General features: G+C 44.0%; 1 protein-coding gene across 10 annotated transcripts in view; it reads left to right on the top strand.

Moving 5' to 3' along the window:
• Window positions 1-392: 392 nt before the first annotated feature.
• Window positions 393-18,233, top strand: part of mbnl2 (muscleblind-like splicing regulator 2) — a 41,978-nt gene continuing 24,137 nt past the window's right edge. For 9 of the 10 annotated variants that reach the window (XM_034101205.2, XM_034101182.2, XM_034101169.2 and 6 more), the window contains exons 1-2: window positions 393-606; window positions 10,650-11,518. In XM_034101205.2, coding sequence (XP_033957096.1) covers window positions 11,345-11,518 — 174 coding nt within the window. In that variant the 5' untranslated portion in view covers window positions 393-606; window positions 10,650-11,344. Of the gene's footprint in view, window positions 607-3,814; window positions 4,110-10,649; window positions 11,519-18,233 lie in introns of those variants that run through there. The other variant, XM_034101156.2, reaches the window with a different exon arrangement.

The raw sequence follows: 18,233 nt of genomic DNA, 5'->3' as shown, positions 1-18,233 counted from the left end.
TTATTTTGTCGATGGCAGGCTATGTTGACAGACAGACAGTCACTGGTTCATAAATCAGTGGCCACATCTTTTCCCCCAGGGAGATTCACTGTTGTTTCCTAGGTAACAAGCACCCCCTCCCTTTACCCTTGGTTCTTTGGACTGTACCAACTTTACTGGAGGGTGGTAATAGCGATGTTTATCGAAAATAAGTAAATCTCCAATGTTTAAATTCAACGAAATGTACCAGCACCTTCTACGTTCACACCACGTGACGTTTAGTTACAGCATATAATAAGTTACATATTTTAGAATAAATGCGTTTTAATGTTTAGACCTTAGTACCACCCCGGAGCAAAGCACATTGGACATTTCCTCGAACTGTCAAAATCGCTTGTTGCTTCCTACCCTAGCCTTAAAAGTAGTTAGCGAGCTAGCGTGTAGTGAGCTTACTTCTGCCTTTCACTGAAAAACCGTGCACCGTTATTTCGAAAGCGAAAAAAGTTTGCAGCTGGGAGAAGTCTCACACGAAGACACATTTTGCCGTCCTGTTGGTCCCGCTACAACCGAAATAGCGCCCTGGAGACGCGGATGAAGTGCAGCTGGATGTGACAGGTTCGTCGTCAGGTAAGCTGCAGGTAGTTAGCTTAGCAGATAGCATCATTTGCCTCTGGTGTTTCTGCACACACTTGGTTAACATAACGCCTCTTTTGGACAGCAGAGGTGGCTCAAATAGGTGCAATGAGACCAGTCAAGTATCATTAACAGTATGCGTTAAAGTCTGGACTGCTATGCTATCTCATAATCATTGCACAGAGCTAATGAAAACAAGTGAAAGCAGCAAGATACAATCAGCATGCGTAGTGTTTCTCTCCTGCACTGTCATATGTAATGCTTTATAGGACATGATGTGTGCTAGGTCTCATATCTCACGTCTTTTTCTTATTATTTTCTTATTTATATATTAAATGAATTAACTTTCAGCATTATCTTGCACAATAGGCCTACGTGTTCGTTTAGTTCATGTTCAAAAATAACATTGTGTTCCTTGTAAAGAAAACATGTTCTTGGATTTGTTAAAAAAAATTATGAATTTAACAGTACCTTTTCAAATGTATATTTATGTATAGATGTCGCTATTGTACACAGCTTTGGCAATACTGTATGTCATTATGGTCATGCTAATAAAACTATTTGAATTGAAGTAATCTATAACATTAATCTGGGGTAGGTTGAGTAAAAAACAATTAGTTATTTATTCCATTTATGACAATCAACATTATAAAACAATTGAGTTGTCATCATGCCTCTCGGTGCACACGTGTTACAGTGTACCCAGAACGAACTAATGGCACCTTGATTAATGGATAGTTGGATTTAATTGCCGTGTGCAAGAACAAATAAAACTGTTCTAATGAAACATAAGTGGAAGCACAATTTAATCTACTGCAGGTTGGCTAAGCAGGAGCCTTTCTACCTGGGTAAGGTTAATACATTGTGATTAGACTATCTGCTAGGTCATGTACATGCTAATTAACATCTAAGAACAGAAGAACTTTGGCTTGTCATCTGTGTGGAATATGTGGTGTTCATTAAGGCCATAACAGTAACATGTTCACTTGAGTAAGACCTAGCAATCCACAGTGCATTATGAATGTACTTTGTAAAATTAGCAGTGGGAACAAATGGGCAATAATGTTTGATAGGATCAGATTAACATACAGAAACGATTTTGACCCCACCCAATAACTCTTTTAATGCAAATAATCCAGTACTTCCTGGTTGATCTTTGGTCCACAGCCTTGAACCGGCTCCAAAACACACCGGTTGACCACGAGCCTACTTATCTGTCAGCCTGTTGTTTATTTTCTGTCATCATGTGGCCTTGTGTGTCCGATTTACCAGAATGGGTTTCAAGCGGAAGGAAGGAAGCGCAACTCTCTGCCGCTTCATATTTGATTACGGCTAATAATAGAAAAAGACAGCTGCCTTTTCATTGATCTGTCTTCGGTGCCCTATTTCTGAGCCCTGCTTTTTTCCCTCTGTCGTGTGCAACTATCCAGTAGTGCCACATAATTCAGTGTTCTGTACCGGGGGTCAATATCAGACAGATTTAACCATCTTCATTTGCCGTAATTATCCATTGTTCTGGAATACTATTGTATTTTAAAATGAAGCCGCTTTGGGCTCCTAAATGTGCTTGTGAGTGAGCCAAGCCGTTTGCGGTCATACAGGACAGGGATAATAAGAGGGGAGGGGGTACCATGTGGAAAGGAAGTGCCTCAGCTTGTTTGTCTGCCGGCCTTTTGTTTGTTTTCCTGTCAGGCAAATCTATTTAGAAGGTAGGCTATCTGAGGTCTGCTGTTAGGACATTTGCGACAACAAAAGCAGGCTTGTTATTCATTTATTGACAGTTATTCAGTAATGTGGTTATTGAAAAATCGGTTGCAGCCAAATGAGAAATTGAGAATGTATCGGGCATGGTGGAGCAGCCTTGCCTGTCCAACTGGATACATGTTGACATAATGAGCACATTTTCACAACTGCCAAGTTGTATCCTGCAGTAATACCAAGTTGTTGCTTTGTAGCATTGCTGCTCCTTTAAACTGCTGCATGGCACAGTGAGACTTCATTCCAGGAAGGTGGAAGGTGACACTTTTGCTTTTGACAAAGGCTGACACCCCCCCGCCTCCCTGTTCGTTTAATGGAAGAGCGCTTGTCTGTGTTATTTCATTACAGGTGCTAGGTTGACGTCGGTTTTCATTTGCTGAGGTAGACAATTTATCATGCTGGAGATTTTAATCCCCCCCATCTCCCCTAAACCATTTGACAAATCAATTTCCTTGCGGAGCATGAGATTATTTATTGCCATTAATGCATAATCAAACGGTTTGTTTATGATGGGACTGCAAAGCATGTTTCGCCTCATTGATGTCAACGAAATGCTGCGTCATTCACAACCTTTGTACGAGACGGAGGCAGAGGAGGGAGGGAGGGAGAGACAGACGGTACAGCTGTTCTATTGAATCTGGATCGAAAAGTCATGAAGCTGGATCTCTGACTCATCAGTTCTGTGACGCTCCGGTTTCACGGCTCATATGTTGCCAACCAGCATGTCATCAGCTGGGCGGAGGGGAGAGGACGAGTGGGGGAGGAGACACACCCAGACTCCCACTTCCCAGCCCCTACAAATCTTCTTTTTTTTTTCAAATTCTGATGCAATAACAATAACAGAACTGTCCAATTTTCCAGTCCAGTAAAATGTGATTGGAAAAGAGCCTGAAAGATATCTTTGAGTAGAGAAATGCACAGGTGAGGGGTGGAAAAGAGACGAGGGGAGGCGTGGCGTGTCTAGAGTAGATGAGTTTAGAGGACGGTTGGTGAGGGGAGGTAGAGGAGAGGGAGGGGGAGGAGGTGTGGTGCTCCGGTTTCCTGGGGGGATGGTGTTAAATGGGATGATAGAACATAGACAAGGACATGGCTGATGTTCAGCATGCCACTGCAGCAACCCTTTGATTATTGCTTACTCGTACTGCTGTCTTCTGAAACAAGTACTGTCTTTGTGTTTCTATTAGAAAACAATTCCTGGGGTGCAGATTCTAAATAAAATTAAAAAAAGTTGTGCATGGAATTGGGAAATACCGTTTTAAATTGAGCATTCAGAGGTTGTTACTGTAAGCACAGATTTTACTTAGTCTCCTCTGTTCCAATAAGAAAGCTGGGGGGCTGTGTTCCTATTGGCTGGAGCTGTTAAGGGGCAGGGCCTTGCTACAGGCTGGTGGGCAGGAAGAGGCTGGCTTTAGGGGTGTGGGGGGGAGGCTGGAAGTGTTTTAGCCAGATAGTTGGAGTAGACACTCTTCTGCTTCCTGCCTGCCTGCCTGCCTAGCACGCTTGCTTGCTGAGAGAGAGAGAGAGAGAGAGAGAGAGACATTTAGAGAAAATCCCTGTCTAGGCATGGACCTCCAGCTGCAGCACTCGGCAGCTCGCGAGGAATGACAACAGTTCACATGGTCATTAACTCCAGTCGCAGGCGCTGAAGGGAACGCTGCGCTGTAGCTCAGTGCCACAGCAGCACCGGTGCCTCCTGTGTTCGGGACAGCAGACAGACAGAGGCTCACAGCAGGAACCAGGTGGGAGAGAACGGTCATACTGGCTGCCTTTTTCTGTTTTTTCTCAAAGAGTTTTGCTGCAGTGTGCTGCATACCAGTCTGGGTGGGGAGGGAGGAGAGGGAATGTGTTATCTGTGAGAGTGAAAGGCTGAACTGAGGAAAGAAAGGGGCAGAAAATATATATATATATATATATATATATAGTGTGTGTGTTGGGTTAATGCACAGAGTACTTGCAGCCATGCAGTAACTACCCTTATTGCAGGTTCCAGCACTGAAATGGACTTTCTCATACGTCTCCTGAGGGAGAGGCATTATCACAGCAGTGCCCCCGTCCTCAGTGCAAATGTCAGAAGCTCATATTCTTCACTCTCTAGAGAAAAACTTGTGTTGTGTAGCATCTGCTTTTTCACTACTTGCCTTGTTCCTACAAAGTTTTTCCGTGTAACACATTTTCCAAATAACAAGGGTAGGGATTGTGTGTTCAGAACAGGGGTTTACACTCTCGTCTGGACACTCATAGTTGATACGCTGGAAGTTCACAGTTCTAATACGGCCCACATCATCATTAACCTTTTGAGTTAGATGCGGCATGGTCGACGACGTGTCCCTGGCTTTCCGCTGTCTATCCAGATTTAGCTTTGTGCTAGGCGATGGGCCTGAAGCAGTAAAGTGGACATCAGCGCCTGCATGGAAAAGGCCAGGGTGGCTGTGAACCAAGGGGAAGTGGGTGTTTTCTAAAATGGAACATCAGTTCAGCCCTTCCTGTTGAGAAAAGAATGGGATAAGTCTCAGACAAGTACCGAGCCTTTTACAGCACGCCCCTGTCAGACAGAAATCCCCTTTCTCTGAATCGACTCGTGCAAATTGCATCTCGAGATGGTATTAAGCGGATTTAGTAGTCGGTAGGTTTTTTCAGACGTCTTCTGCATGAAAGAGGGAGTCTGATTACTCTGTGACACGAGGGCGAGTGTGCTGAATCATCCAGCTCTTGTGTTTTCAAGAACTGTAATTTAACGACTTGAGATATCAATAATTTCACCTCTTATTCAAAAGTACAAGAATTTTAATCTAACGTAGCATTTTCCTTCTGTGAGTCTCGGTTAATATTTCAGTGGAAGTGATCAAAATACAGCCGCTGTTGATGTAGTGCTTGTACAATTTTCACCTTAGATGTTGGGTACGCTGTTAATCATCATGTTTATCAGATTGGCGCTTTTCACCTATGGCTGCCAACTATACTGTAATTAGCTGATGACTTGCCCGAGTCCTGTGGCTAAGCATTGAGTAGACAAGAACACTTACACAGTAAACAAGTCCATTTACAGAGTGCAGGGGAAATCCACCCCACACTCGTTCTTATAAAAATGGAAGGGGTCAAATGTTTTGTGTTACGAAATAAGCGGAGAAAAGGCCATCCCGATATCATGAGCAGGGCCACCCGGGTCAATGTGGTTTAGCTAAGGCTATTATGATAAAGGGCACACCTTTCTGCTGACTGTGAACATGCTTCTTGTGTCTCCTTTCAAACACTATAGCTTAGTCCTGGTATATCTTCCACTGAGCTCACTCACGCATCCTTATCACTAATGGCACTTGATGATATTACACTCAAGGAGACGTAGCTTATGCCAAAGACAATTTCATAAGCGTCATAACGTCTAGTACTAAACGGGAATTAGGCTGCATGGTATTGCCCTGCTCTGATCCTCCCTGGAGGCTGCAAGGGAACATTTGTGCAAGCTGGTGATGTCACCCTGAAAGCTAGGTTGGGGACATTTTGATAAAACCTTTACTGTGAGCCTCGTTCATTTTCCATTACTCACTGGAAGTTGAACATTTTCCTATTTCACTTGAACAATGAGTCCCTCTCTCCACAGCCTTGAAAAAACATTGACCACTTGTTCCTCTTGGCAATGCAAATGACCATAGAAGTGTGGGTTTTCCAGCATGAAATGGAAATGCAGCCACACGGGTACCCAGCTCCCGTCTGTCACAGTCATTAGTATCTCTTCATTATTTCTGCTGGCAACACCTGGCTGATGCCACAGTAAACATTGTCACAAGGCTCTGGACCAATGGAAAGCAGGTAGCTTATCGTCTCTGCTGAGCAAATACAAGCAGCTGAGATAAACTGTAGCGCACAGACCAGCGCTCAGATACCACACTAATGGGTTACATACGTGGTATTCAGAGGTCAAGCCAATGACTTTCACTCCAGTCGCCCCAGTCCTGCTGACTCTCATTCAATTAAGCAGACTGACCAAGATAATGCCCCTGCCAGCTGGCCTTAGTAAGCGTCAGTAATCCATAAAATCCTTTTCTTCACATCTCTGCCCTCTTTATCAGGTCACCATGTCTGTCCACTGTGTGTACTGAGGATACAGAGGGAACAAAGCCTCGGGAAGTTAAGATAAACAGGATACACAGGGATGTGCAGGATTTGCTCTTGAGGTTTATTCAAAAAGTAGTCATGTGTAGCTGAAAACAGATTACAAGACAAGTCCCTAGAAGGACTGCAAAATCAGTACCTGGTAGGTCAAGGGTGTTTGTTTCTGAGGTCGGAACAGTGGCCGCTGCATGGTCCCTTCCTACCTGCTGACCATCTGTCTTTCCCTTTTTAATTTAGTGGCATTGTGCTTGAAGCTCGACCGCTAAGCTCAGCATAAACTAAGCCAGTCTGCATGTTCTCTAATGATCATGCACTAGCAGAAGCTAAGCTAGCCTCTACCAAGCCAGAGGCACACTGTCCAAAAGACAAAACTTAGCTCAGCTTGAGCTTTCCAAATTATATTCTTCCACTGTGAGTTTGGGTTCTTCAAGCTGTTAAACTAGGATGTTGTTATGTGACAGAGGTAAACATCCCCCCCCCCCCCCCCCCCCCCCCCCCGTATGACAGCTTACTTTCCAGCAGGGGGCTTTGGTATGTTTCAGGATGCCTCAATCATCTCAGCCTAGCATTAGCTAACATGCTACGACAGCGTTATTTCCCTATTACACATCCATCTCATTAAAGCTAATTGGATGAAGCACACTGCAATTTATATTATGATAATATATATATAAACATATGCATCCACAAATTGATGATATCACAGGTTTTTTTTTCCATTACATGTGTGTTTTCAACTTCAGTAACGTACTAAATGCTTGAATAGATTATCTTAATTGTAGTTAATACAAAAGGCCTAGTCTCAGGGCAGATGTTTTGAATAACGGCACCCATAATAATGAGGAAACGAGTTGCTTCAGCAGCAGTCCAATTTCCCTGCTTCTAGATATTACACAAACCTTCAACAGTCCGTCTGTATGGGAACAGACATGCGGTCATGTTCCTGCATGATTATTATCCTAACATCGCCCACACGAGGGTGTTTTTGATCTTCAGTCATCACCATTTGTTTTAAATACCTCTCATGACAAACATTGTTTGAGTGTTGCCTGTTGAGCCGGCTACCCTGTGAGCTTTTCAGATGACCTCAACCAACCTTTATCCACACTCGGCCTACTCGATTTCATGAAAGCTTTCAGAGCTACTGTAAGCCAGTAAACCCCAGCTTTCCAAACACAAATATAAAAAACTATGGTTGTGTCCCCCTAACAATTTTCGCATAACTTGAGGCCAGGGCAGTTCACAGAGAAATGGCGCCACCGGCCCTTCACACGTTCCGACAAAGTAGGTTAGCTTGATAACAGACTTCTTATGGCTTCTAAAAATAAGAAGGGATTAATTGTTAAAGGTCAGATCTGACATGATTCTTACCTGACTCTGTTCTGCAGCGATTGGCTTTCTCCCTGGGGAGATGGTGTGAAATTAAATCCTGCCTCTGAGAGCGGAGCCTGGGCGTCAGTACGATTGGGCGAGGAAGCTTCTCATCTCATTACACATAATCAGCACTAAAGTAGGACAATATGATTAGCTAGACAATGGTCTGGATTCATAGGCTCGGAACAGGATAATGGCCACAAAGGGTAGCATCTACCTTTCTTTGTGACTGGCAAATCATTATTATTCATTGGCGAGGATTAGCCGGTACGCCGAACTGGTACTGGACTTGTAAAAAGTCTCGGTTAAAACCGGAACGTCGGGAACCGGTACTTGGACTCCATCTAAAACCTCCCTGAAGGCAGGAGAGACTGAAAAGAGTCAAGGGAAGCTTATAAAAGTTAACAGCATTTAATTACACAAAAGATGCAGTGGTGTACAAATGAAATTACAAAAGGAGGCGCTCTCCTCATCTCCCGTCAGCCCAGGTCAGCAGGTAGAAGAGATCAATTCTTGGCTTGCTCTTCCTGTCTTCTCCCATTGGCCGGCGTCGTCGGGGGGCGGGTCCAATGCAATTCCTGCCTTTTTCTGTTGCTAAATTACATCATTCTGGTGTCTGTGGTTATTTAAACATTCCCTGATGAACGTTATTCAGCGGCAATAAATGAGTGCTAATCCCAGTGTGCTCAGTGTACAACATCACATCTCATTTCACCTTCGATTCACGGTTTAAAACTTAGCATTTCGCCACATGCTAATGCTAACCGGAAGTGAATAATTTTCAGAATAAAAGTATTACGTTAATAGTGTGAACTTCCGTTTTTTTCAGAATAAAACTGATTTAAATTAAATAGTGTATTTAATTAAAAATTACGCCATATGAACATTGATTTTAATTTCTAACAGTATGTATGTACATCACTATGTATGTAGTATGTACTGTATAATGTACACATGTAGAGTTGTAGAAAAGACATGGTGTACAGACATACAGTACACTCTGACTATACTGTCACTACAGTGTAGCCTGTACTGTATAGTAGGTGTGTAACAGTGTAATGCGTATAGTTTACTCTACACTCTACCTTTCAGCAACGTTTTAGGGATTTAGGCTCAGTCAGCTCAGGGACTGTTCGGTTACTTTAGTTTGGTAAATGAAATAAATGTTTGAACTTTGTAGTAGTTCACTGTAGTTGCTGTCATAAGTCATTTGTAGACTAAGTGGCAAAAAGTGTTCTTTTTTACATTTGTACTTTGTAGAGAAATGTAGACACAAGTTGGACGGGAGCACAATAAACCTGACGAGTTTGAATTTGAGTTGATGTGAGTATGAGTTAATTTTCAATTGACAATTAGCTCACAATAAGTTCACTTTAGTTACTCGCACAACTTGACACAAGCCATGGGTCTAGAGGTCGAAGTCTAGAGGTTCAGGTCTGAACCTGAACCTCTAGACTTGGGTCCGAACCTGAATGTGAGTCCAGGTACGCAGCACTAGCGAGGATATAGGGTCTTGTTCTTGTGGCCTTTTTGAGTTATTTGATATTTCAGACCTCAAACTGAGTTCAGAAATCTCCAATTAGAGAGAACATGTTTCAGTCCAAGATGATTTTTTACTTTTACAAGATAAAAGGACAAAAATAGGTTGGGCTAAGATAAGATGGACCTTTCTGTGCCTAAGCCTCACCTAAATCTGACAAGACCTGCACAAAAGAATGTCTGCAGGGATTTCTTCTTCCCTTTACAGTAGCATTGATGGGTTGAGTACAAGTCTCAGCAAGCCTTCATTAAGACCACCTGAACTTGTCATGTGCCTTTTAGAGCTTGTTTAAGTGTTTAAGTATTTAACACTTTCTCTGTGTTTGCTCCTTGTCTGGTCTGTTTTTCGTGCATTGGTTTATATGTTCCAAACAGTAACGGGGGAGTCTTTTAACCCAAGCTGTATGTTTTTACAACCCTTCTCCTCCCGCAGGCTGGTGTCCTCAACCCCCTTTTCCCGCCCCCAGTTAGCAGAAAAACATTTCCAGATGTGCCAAGGAAAGAGCTCCTTGCGCAGTAGCTTAGTAATGGCTTTCGTACGTTCAAGCTAAAGGTCACTTCCTCAGATTGTTGCTCCACCAATTGTCCCAATTTTCTCCCTAGACGACTCCAGACAGAGACCAGTACCTTTTACAGGACAAGGCGCACATTCCCCCCGTGGATGTAAATTGACAAGCCTCTGCCAATGAGCCAGTGTCTAATTTGGACAGTGCGAGACAAGTGAGTATTGCGGGACACTAGGCAGCGTCATAATCGCGTCTGGCGCTTGCATATGCATCTGTCTCGGTCCCTCTGTGGCTGCTGGACGGCTGCCCGGAATAGTGCTGCGCTGCGCGGTTTTCTATTGGCTGCCCCATCCCGCCGTGCATGGCTCTCCAGGGCGGGTTGGACCCTGGGGCTTTTCTCTATCTCTGCCCCGACTCCACGCTCTTGTCCACGCTCTCATAGCACACAGGGTTTTACTATTCACCGCTTTGTGCGCAATATGTTGGAGAGCCAGTGGGCATGTAGTCACCGGCTCGTACAATGGCCCACAGCAGTGATCTGGGGACTTAAACTCAAGTGCGACTGAACATCCTCACAACTGCCTTTTCCCTGGTTCATCAGCCCGGTACCCTTTAGAGGTCCTCCGGAGCACACTAATTCAGATTGACATGCGTACACAAAACCCTTTTAATGCCAGTTGAAATGTATTGCCCATCATATTTGGCGAACAATTTTCTCACACTGTTGTCTCTTTCTCTGCTCCATTCCAGATATCGGAAAGTGCCTTGGGAGACGACATCCTTACTTGAAGATCCCTCGGGGCTCCTGAAGAGCTCCAGGTTTCCCCCCTCTGCAGTTGTGATAGGACTTAAACACCCTTGACCTGCTTGTTTGTCCTCTGTGTGAAGAAACACCAAGTGAAGCGTTGGAGCTACTGCACCGCTGGCCAACGTGCCAAAGCTCGGGGAGCGGAGGTACAGAAGACTTTAACAGAAAGCCACACATTTAGTGTCCTGTGCATCTAAAATTTGCTCTACTTTTGCTCCCAAACATCCACCGTTGCACATCATTAGTCATACGAAGGTCATTTTTGGGGACGTTGGTCCTACCAGTAGAGATTGTCCCTGATTATGCCCCCTTGGCCTTGTCAGAGGTCTGCACCTGAGACGTACTGATTGAAGAACAATTATCTGAGTGACTGATAAACTCCCAAACAGCAGCGCAGTCCCATGCTCCGGTCACAGAGACTTTGCCAGTCCATTACCTCCACTCTCCTGTCCACAAGGACAAACCTGATCCGCTGACCTGAAGCAGATCTTTTATAGCTGCATGTTCCATCAGTTTTAGTTGTTGTGCGTTTTATTTTTTTTAACTGGAACACTCTGCAACGCCTCCTCAGAGGATCGCCTCCTTTTAAAAACCAAGTGGCCTCGCTCCACCCGGCTCCACGGCCACTGCTGCTGCCATGGCTCTAAACATTGCCTCGATACGGGACACAAAATGGCTGACCCTGGAAGTGTGCCGGCAGTTTCAGAGAGGGACTTGTTCACGCAGCGATGAGGAATGCAAATTTGCCCACCCACCCAAAAGCTGCCAGGTGGAAAATGGGAGGGTGATCGCCTGTTTTGACTCGTTAAAGGTAAGGATTGTTAAATGTAGGTTACTGCTGTGATCCATCCTCCACTTTAACTACATGTGTTTCCCATTGGTATAGGTAAAACATAAATTATGTTTTCTACTCTCTAATTCACTTCTCTTCACACACCCTCATGGAACTGTCAAATGAATTAAAGCAAATATGAGAAATCAGATTTCACCTCTGCAGTACCGATATAGTATCTGACATAAAATGTTACAGCTTTGTGGGTTCTAATGGTCGGGGGGTGTAGGTTGTCAGCTCAAATTAGCATGTGTGTCAGGTCTCCATGCTGTGCTGCAGTTAGCAGAGCAGTCTGACCTATAAAGTTAAAGGCCAAGGAGGTCTGTTGTCATGTTCACTGTCACCACAGGTGTGTGCGTGTGTCTAGTTTTTTGTGCGATAAGGTCTTCTAATGTTACCGTGCCTTGTCCATCATTTGTATATGAGGGTGAACATCTGATCGCCTCAAGTCATTCCAGGGCTTCTATTTCTGGATGCGTGTCAACTGCCACTCACATCTCACCATCAACGTGAACAGCCACGGCTCGTTTTGCAATGTTTCTATCTCAATGATCCAAGAATAGCTGTAACTATGGCATTTCATGTGACATCGTCTCGACTTATAAATGGATTTAGTTGTTATTATTGACATTTGGTTGATATGTAATTACCTTCAAGGCCTTAAGACCATGTTGAAGTATTTACTTCTGTAATACGGGTCTCTAGTTTATTCCCTGGCCCCTCTTATGAGAATGTCACCCTTACAGTTTCGCAAAATATCTTAAATTAGCTCTACACCAGACCCTTTGAAAGGCAATTATAATGAGATCATTTCATACAAGCCCCCTCATACTGCAAATAAAAAGCTTATTTTCAAGCTGTGATAAAACAATATATATATAAAAAAATAGTGGTGACAATGATAAATAGCCAAAGAAACTAGAGCAGAACACTGATTCAGAATACAGTTCTTTTAAAGTGTGAACTGTAGCTGCATTCCACATATACAGCAGTGCCGTGTGTGGCGAGGGCATTTTACATTTTTCAAGGTTGTGTACGAGGCCAATGTCAAAACAGAGAGATTCATGTATACATACTATCCCTCCTCTTACGCCTTGCTACTTTTTGTATTAATCCATATAGATCTTAAGGTTGTGTAAAAGCCCCATTTATTGCAAGTTGCTCACAGTCCATGATTATCCAACACTATGAAAACAAGTTGTGTTCATTGTGCAATCAGCTGTTTTCTTGACTCGTGGTGGTGAACTATTACTTGCTGTTATACCGTAATGAGCTAACAGCTGACTCCAACCGGGATCGATGTGTTGTCTCACCATGCAGCGGATGGCCTGACATGGATAGTCCACACATGATATGATTTTGCTGTTTCCATGACCGAGCTAAATGACCCGGACACTCTACCTCAGGGGTGTCAAACGCAAGGCCCGGGGGCCAAATCCGGCCCGCGACTTCATTTTATGCGGCCCCACAAGAGCTTGCAAAGAACGGTTACAGGCTGATTTACAGAAGCACACAAACTACATGTCCCACAATGCATCTCTCATTTGACTTTTTCCTCAGAATTAGACTTTTATTTCAAGATTTCACTTTTCTTTTTAAATCATTTTGTGACATTCTCACTGAAGAGACTTGCAATTATTTTCCCTAGACTTCTGCTTTCAGACGTAGTTAATTATGAAGTTATTACCCTGTCCGATAATAATCCAATGCAGAGGAAATAACATTATTTTATATATATATAACATATTTATATATGCATTTTTATATAGTCTTGAAGTTGCAACCGGCCCTTTAAGTGCAACCACAATGCTGATGTGGCCCGTGGTGAAATTGAGTTTGACACCCCTGCTCTACCTCATAGTGCCACCTTTAATTTACACGATTCTCAAGGACGTATCCACTGGCAACTCGTGCTTCAGCTGTGCTTTAAAGTAAAAAGCTGATCTGTAAAGTTACTTTACCCTCGGGAAGTAACTCTGGATTGGACTGTTGGTGCATCTTAAATAAGGGCTTTCTAAATGCTGGTATTTGGATGTTGAATTCGACAGTTCGGCCACCATGACCAAGTGGCTTCTGTGTAAGCCGAATGCTGCTAAATTGATAAATGTATAGACGGATCTGACTGTAATCACTCCCTCACACTCTCTATGCCCCTGTTTTCACCATAAAAGCTAGTGACAGAACGAGAATACAGGATGCTCTGTACTTCTGACTCCGGCTCGCCCCCTTTCCCACCAAGACTTTGCTCGTGACAGCTGAGAGAATGAATGCTTTATTATGCATTAGGAAATGTGTTTCGCTCCACGGCAGGCTGATTTCCACCCCATTACGCCCGTATCGTCTTCCTGGGTCTTCTCATCTGATAGGGTTATCATGCCAGGGTTGTGTGCTGCCAGGCGTGCCTTGGCCAATGATCAGACGCGTCCTTCTCATAAACAAGTGAAAGGTACGGCTCGAGAGCGGTTGAGTAGGAGGTGTAACTCTGTTGTTGCACTTGTCAAGCAGCGGTAGGCCGGCATGCCAAGGCAGTGAAGAATTCTGGTTATTGTTGGTGTAAAACACTCCCGAGGTGATGGCACACTCTCAAAATGCGTGTTTAAGGTTTGTTTTGTATGTTTTTTGACATGTTTGACAATCCTCATCCAGAGTTCAAAAGGTTAAAAAGGTATTCTTGGGGAGAGACATTTTATTTACCAGGTGTTGCGACATTTATATGAAACGTATTTCCGACTATTTGTCGAGCAATCATATTCTGCAGCGCAGCTTTTTAAAAGGTGTCATTTTAAACACAATGTCGGAGAAGTTGCTGTCATCGCTCTTGGCAAGAAATAGAGCGGAGGTGCGGTAATAGCCTCGTGTATTTTCGCCGGATATAAATTACATTTGAGAGCATAATTCAGTTATTGCACTCGTGTACATCCCTCCTTATTGAAGTCTCACGCCAAGGACGGGGACGGGCGTAGCATCCAGAATGTCAAATGGCAACATTTCCGAGACCAGGCGCGCTGAACATGTGTTTTTGCATTTTCCGATAGTGTGTTTTTCCATAGGTCAAGTGGAGATGTGGAGTCAGGCCTCCACTTCCCTGCTCTCAGCACTTCTATAGTGTCATGCCTGGGGGACTATTTTGTGTCCTCCAGTGTGGGCTTTAGAAATAGTATCTCCATGCTACATTTGTCATCTCTCAAAATAGGACGAGCTGCTTCATCTCTGTCCAATGAACGCTGGATTCACATTCGGTTGGTCGACATGATATATCTACCGGGCGACATTCATTTTCATTGTGGCATGAAAATGTGACACTGGTGACCTTAACAATAGTTGGAAATGTATCGGAAAATACACAATTTTCACTAACATATTTCCTTAAAACCAGCCAGAATGATTTAAACGTTAATACAGATCGTGGTAAACGGAGACAAGTCGATGATTTAAAGTATTTTCCATTGAGATCAGTCACTGCAGTAGCACATGAAGACAGGCCAGCAGCATCACAAACGATGAGACGTGGTTGAAGCCTTTTCCTTTAAGCCCTTAGATACTTGTTGTGTTGTGTGACCATGGAAACCGTGACATATTGGTAGAGGGGGTGAGTGGAGTGGGACATAGTACCTTATTGCAATCCCAGCCGTCATGTGATGATGTCACGTTGGCCGTGCCTCTGACGGTAGCCTTCTGTTGGTGCTTATGTTTCTCTCTGTAAGGTCTCTATCTGCGCTGCAGTAAAAAAGACTGTCCACAAGAGCGTTTGTCTCAATTTAAGTTTTTGACGGCTTGCACAAATATGACATAACACACGTGGGCAGATTTGAAAATAATGCTTAAAAAATAAGCACCATGGTCCGTTAAGGCTCTCCTCCCACAGTTTCTTTTTACTCCACTCAGATTTAACCAGGTGATCCCCACGCCTGAGTGGACCTCGATAATCTGAGAGGCGGGGGGTGGGGGGGTTCGTGCATCCTGGCACTATCATGTTTCATGTCAAGTTGCGGTTGTCAAAAAGAAAAGTGGTCGAGCAGGAGCAACAATAGAAGCTACTTCCAGGTGTGTGTGGTGTTTTCTCACTTGTGTCACAGACTCTTGGCAGAAGCCCCCTCGGGGTGAGGTGCCCTGGTTTCCCCCACTTTGTAAGAACATCTTAATCTGGGCTTCAAAAGAGCAGTTTTTTTGAGGACCGTGGGATGACGGAAACCTGCAAATAAAGTAGCGAGGGAACACGGCAAGAAGGGAAAGTGTTTGAATGGCTAAGGTAGTATATACCAATCCAACTCAAACACATGCCTTAGCCCCCTTTTTTTTAATTTAGAGATTCTTCTGATTTATCTGCAACGTCCTCCCTCTGGGCTTTTGCATTTAGCTGGATCTTTAGGAAGCCTCAGTGAACATGGACTTCATGCCGATGGCCTGTACCCCCCTTCTCCTCTCCTCTCTTGTTTTAAAAGATGGGCTCGGCTGCATTCCTCAGCGTAATCCTCTCGAACTGGGCCACACCCTGGGCAGAGCGTGGAGGGGAATGCATGGGGGCAGCGGGAGGTGGTGTTCCCCCGGGGTCATTCACACAGACTCAATGAGGCGCTGCCTTGAGCTTAGCGCGGGGCTACAGTGGACACGGCATGCTTTGATGAGCCCCTCGGAGACCCCCGCCGCTGATGTTCCTTAAACAGGCCTCCTCGCACGCAGACGCACGCTCGCACACTCGCTGTCTTCCCTGTGCAAACCATGCCAAATCTCATTTGATCCATGTGATTTCACCACTAACGCCCCACAGACCGGGGTCTAGCTGAAAACAAGTTAGGACCAGATAAGAGAGAGAGGGAGGAGGAAGTCAGACCGGCTCACTGTTAAAGTCTCATGACCAGTTAGCGTTGTATGTTATAATGGTGTCACAGAAAATAACATTGATTCTGTGTATATGAAAGCTTTTGAACGTCCATTACAGCCTCAGTAAAACCTCAGTGGGGATTCTGAGAGTCAATGGCATAATCGTTCTTTAAATGAGATAAATATTTCCAAAGTGATGGTTGTTACTCCAGACTAATGCACTGATCAGAGAGGCTGATGTGTGTGTGTGTGTGTGTGTGTGTGTGTGTGTGTGTGTGTGTGTGTGTGTGTGTGTGTGTGTGTGTGTGTGTGTGTGTGTGTGTGTGTGTGTGTGTGTGTGTGTGTGTGTGTGTGTGTGTGTGTGTGTGTGTGTGTGTGTGTGTGTGTGTGTGTGTGTGTGTGTGTGTGTGTGTGTGTGTGTGTGTGTGTGTGTGTGTGTGTGTGTGTGTGTGTGTGTGTGTGTGTGTGTGTGTGTGTGTGTGTGTGTGTGTGTGTGTGTGTGTGTGTGTGTGTGTGTGTGTGTGTGTGTGTGTGTGTGTCTTTTTCCATCAGTTACATTCCGTATTTCCTTGCAATCCATGTCCTCTAGCAACAGCATTTTAAACGAACAATTTTTCCCTTTAGTGTGGGCAGCCAAAGTAAAAACATTAAATGAGTAAAATAAATAAGCTTTTAATATAAATATATAATATTTACATTATCTTACTTTACGCCAACTACTACTTAAAATAAAATACATATTTTATTATTCAAATGTACTTGTTCTGGAGAATTTATTTCTGTTGCTTTCAAGTTAAAATGTTCCTTTATTAGTCGACTCCAAAGGACAGTAAACACAACCATTTTTACTGCAAGATGTGCGCCAAACCGTCATGCAGCACTCGGTGCACCGCTGACCTTCAACATAAATTGTCTGGTTTATTGATGCGTCTCTTAGATTTTCCCCGTGTTTAACTGCTAATAATAAAGTTATTAATTTGAGTGAGAACATGGGTTTAGTTGCAGGAAATCATCCCGTTGTCTCTGCCTTATACACTATGATATCGCGGTGATCTAGTTTTGAACTTCTGTCTGCTATACAGAACAGAATATGTATGGCACTTGTGTTGGGCATGTCAGCTTTGATAGTAGGTGTTCGTCACCCGGTGAGCCGCCTGCAGCGTGATGGAGGGACGGCGCGCTGAAAATCTGCCCATCTGCTGCTCCAGAGTCTCCCCTGGTTTCAATCCACCCACCATCTCTGAGTCATCCCCCTCTTTCCACGGCTCTCCGCTGCCCACAGTGCAAGTACTCGAATCTATGCAATGTTTTCCGTGGTAAAAAAAATGAAAAAACCCTTAAATCAGTGCAGAATCGATGCCGTCCTTACAGTTGATGATTTCAAAGGACTGAAACTGCCGTACTGCTGCAGTAGTGGATGCTGCTGTGGCACCTCTGCAGTAAAGCTGAAGGCAGATGTATGGTGAGTCAGGCAGGAGGCTTGCTGCATGATGACCTTTAGTATTGCTCTCATTTATTATTGATGTGTAGTTTCATCATCACCCATCAGAGCCCGACTCAGTTGTCCTAATCTAATATCTACTCTAGAGGAGCCTGGATGTGCTCTGTTCTGCCTACACAATTTAAAATGTAGATCATGCTTTGAAAAATCAATAGCTACAGCGTTGTTGTTTCTTTCCTGGACACAGATGCCACCATGTTGCTTGTGTTGCTAGTATACAGAAGCATATGGCGTTTACTGTAATCCATATTAAACATAAATTAATCCAGGAAATGTGTGACTGCTTCCGTCAGGCTTCTTTAATACTCCTCTGATTATAAAATGGACAAACTTACACTGACAGAGCTCAAGATGCTCCACCAGTCCTACCAC

This window comes from Pseudochaenichthys georgianus, chromosome 2 (genome assembly GCF_902827115.2).
Source record: "Pseudochaenichthys georgianus chromosome 2, fPseGeo1.2, whole genome shotgun sequence".
Lineage (NCBI taxonomy): Eukaryota > Metazoa > Chordata > Actinopteri > Perciformes > Channichthyidae > Pseudochaenichthys > Pseudochaenichthys georgianus.
This window is presented reverse-complemented; position numbering and strand designations above follow the sequence as displayed.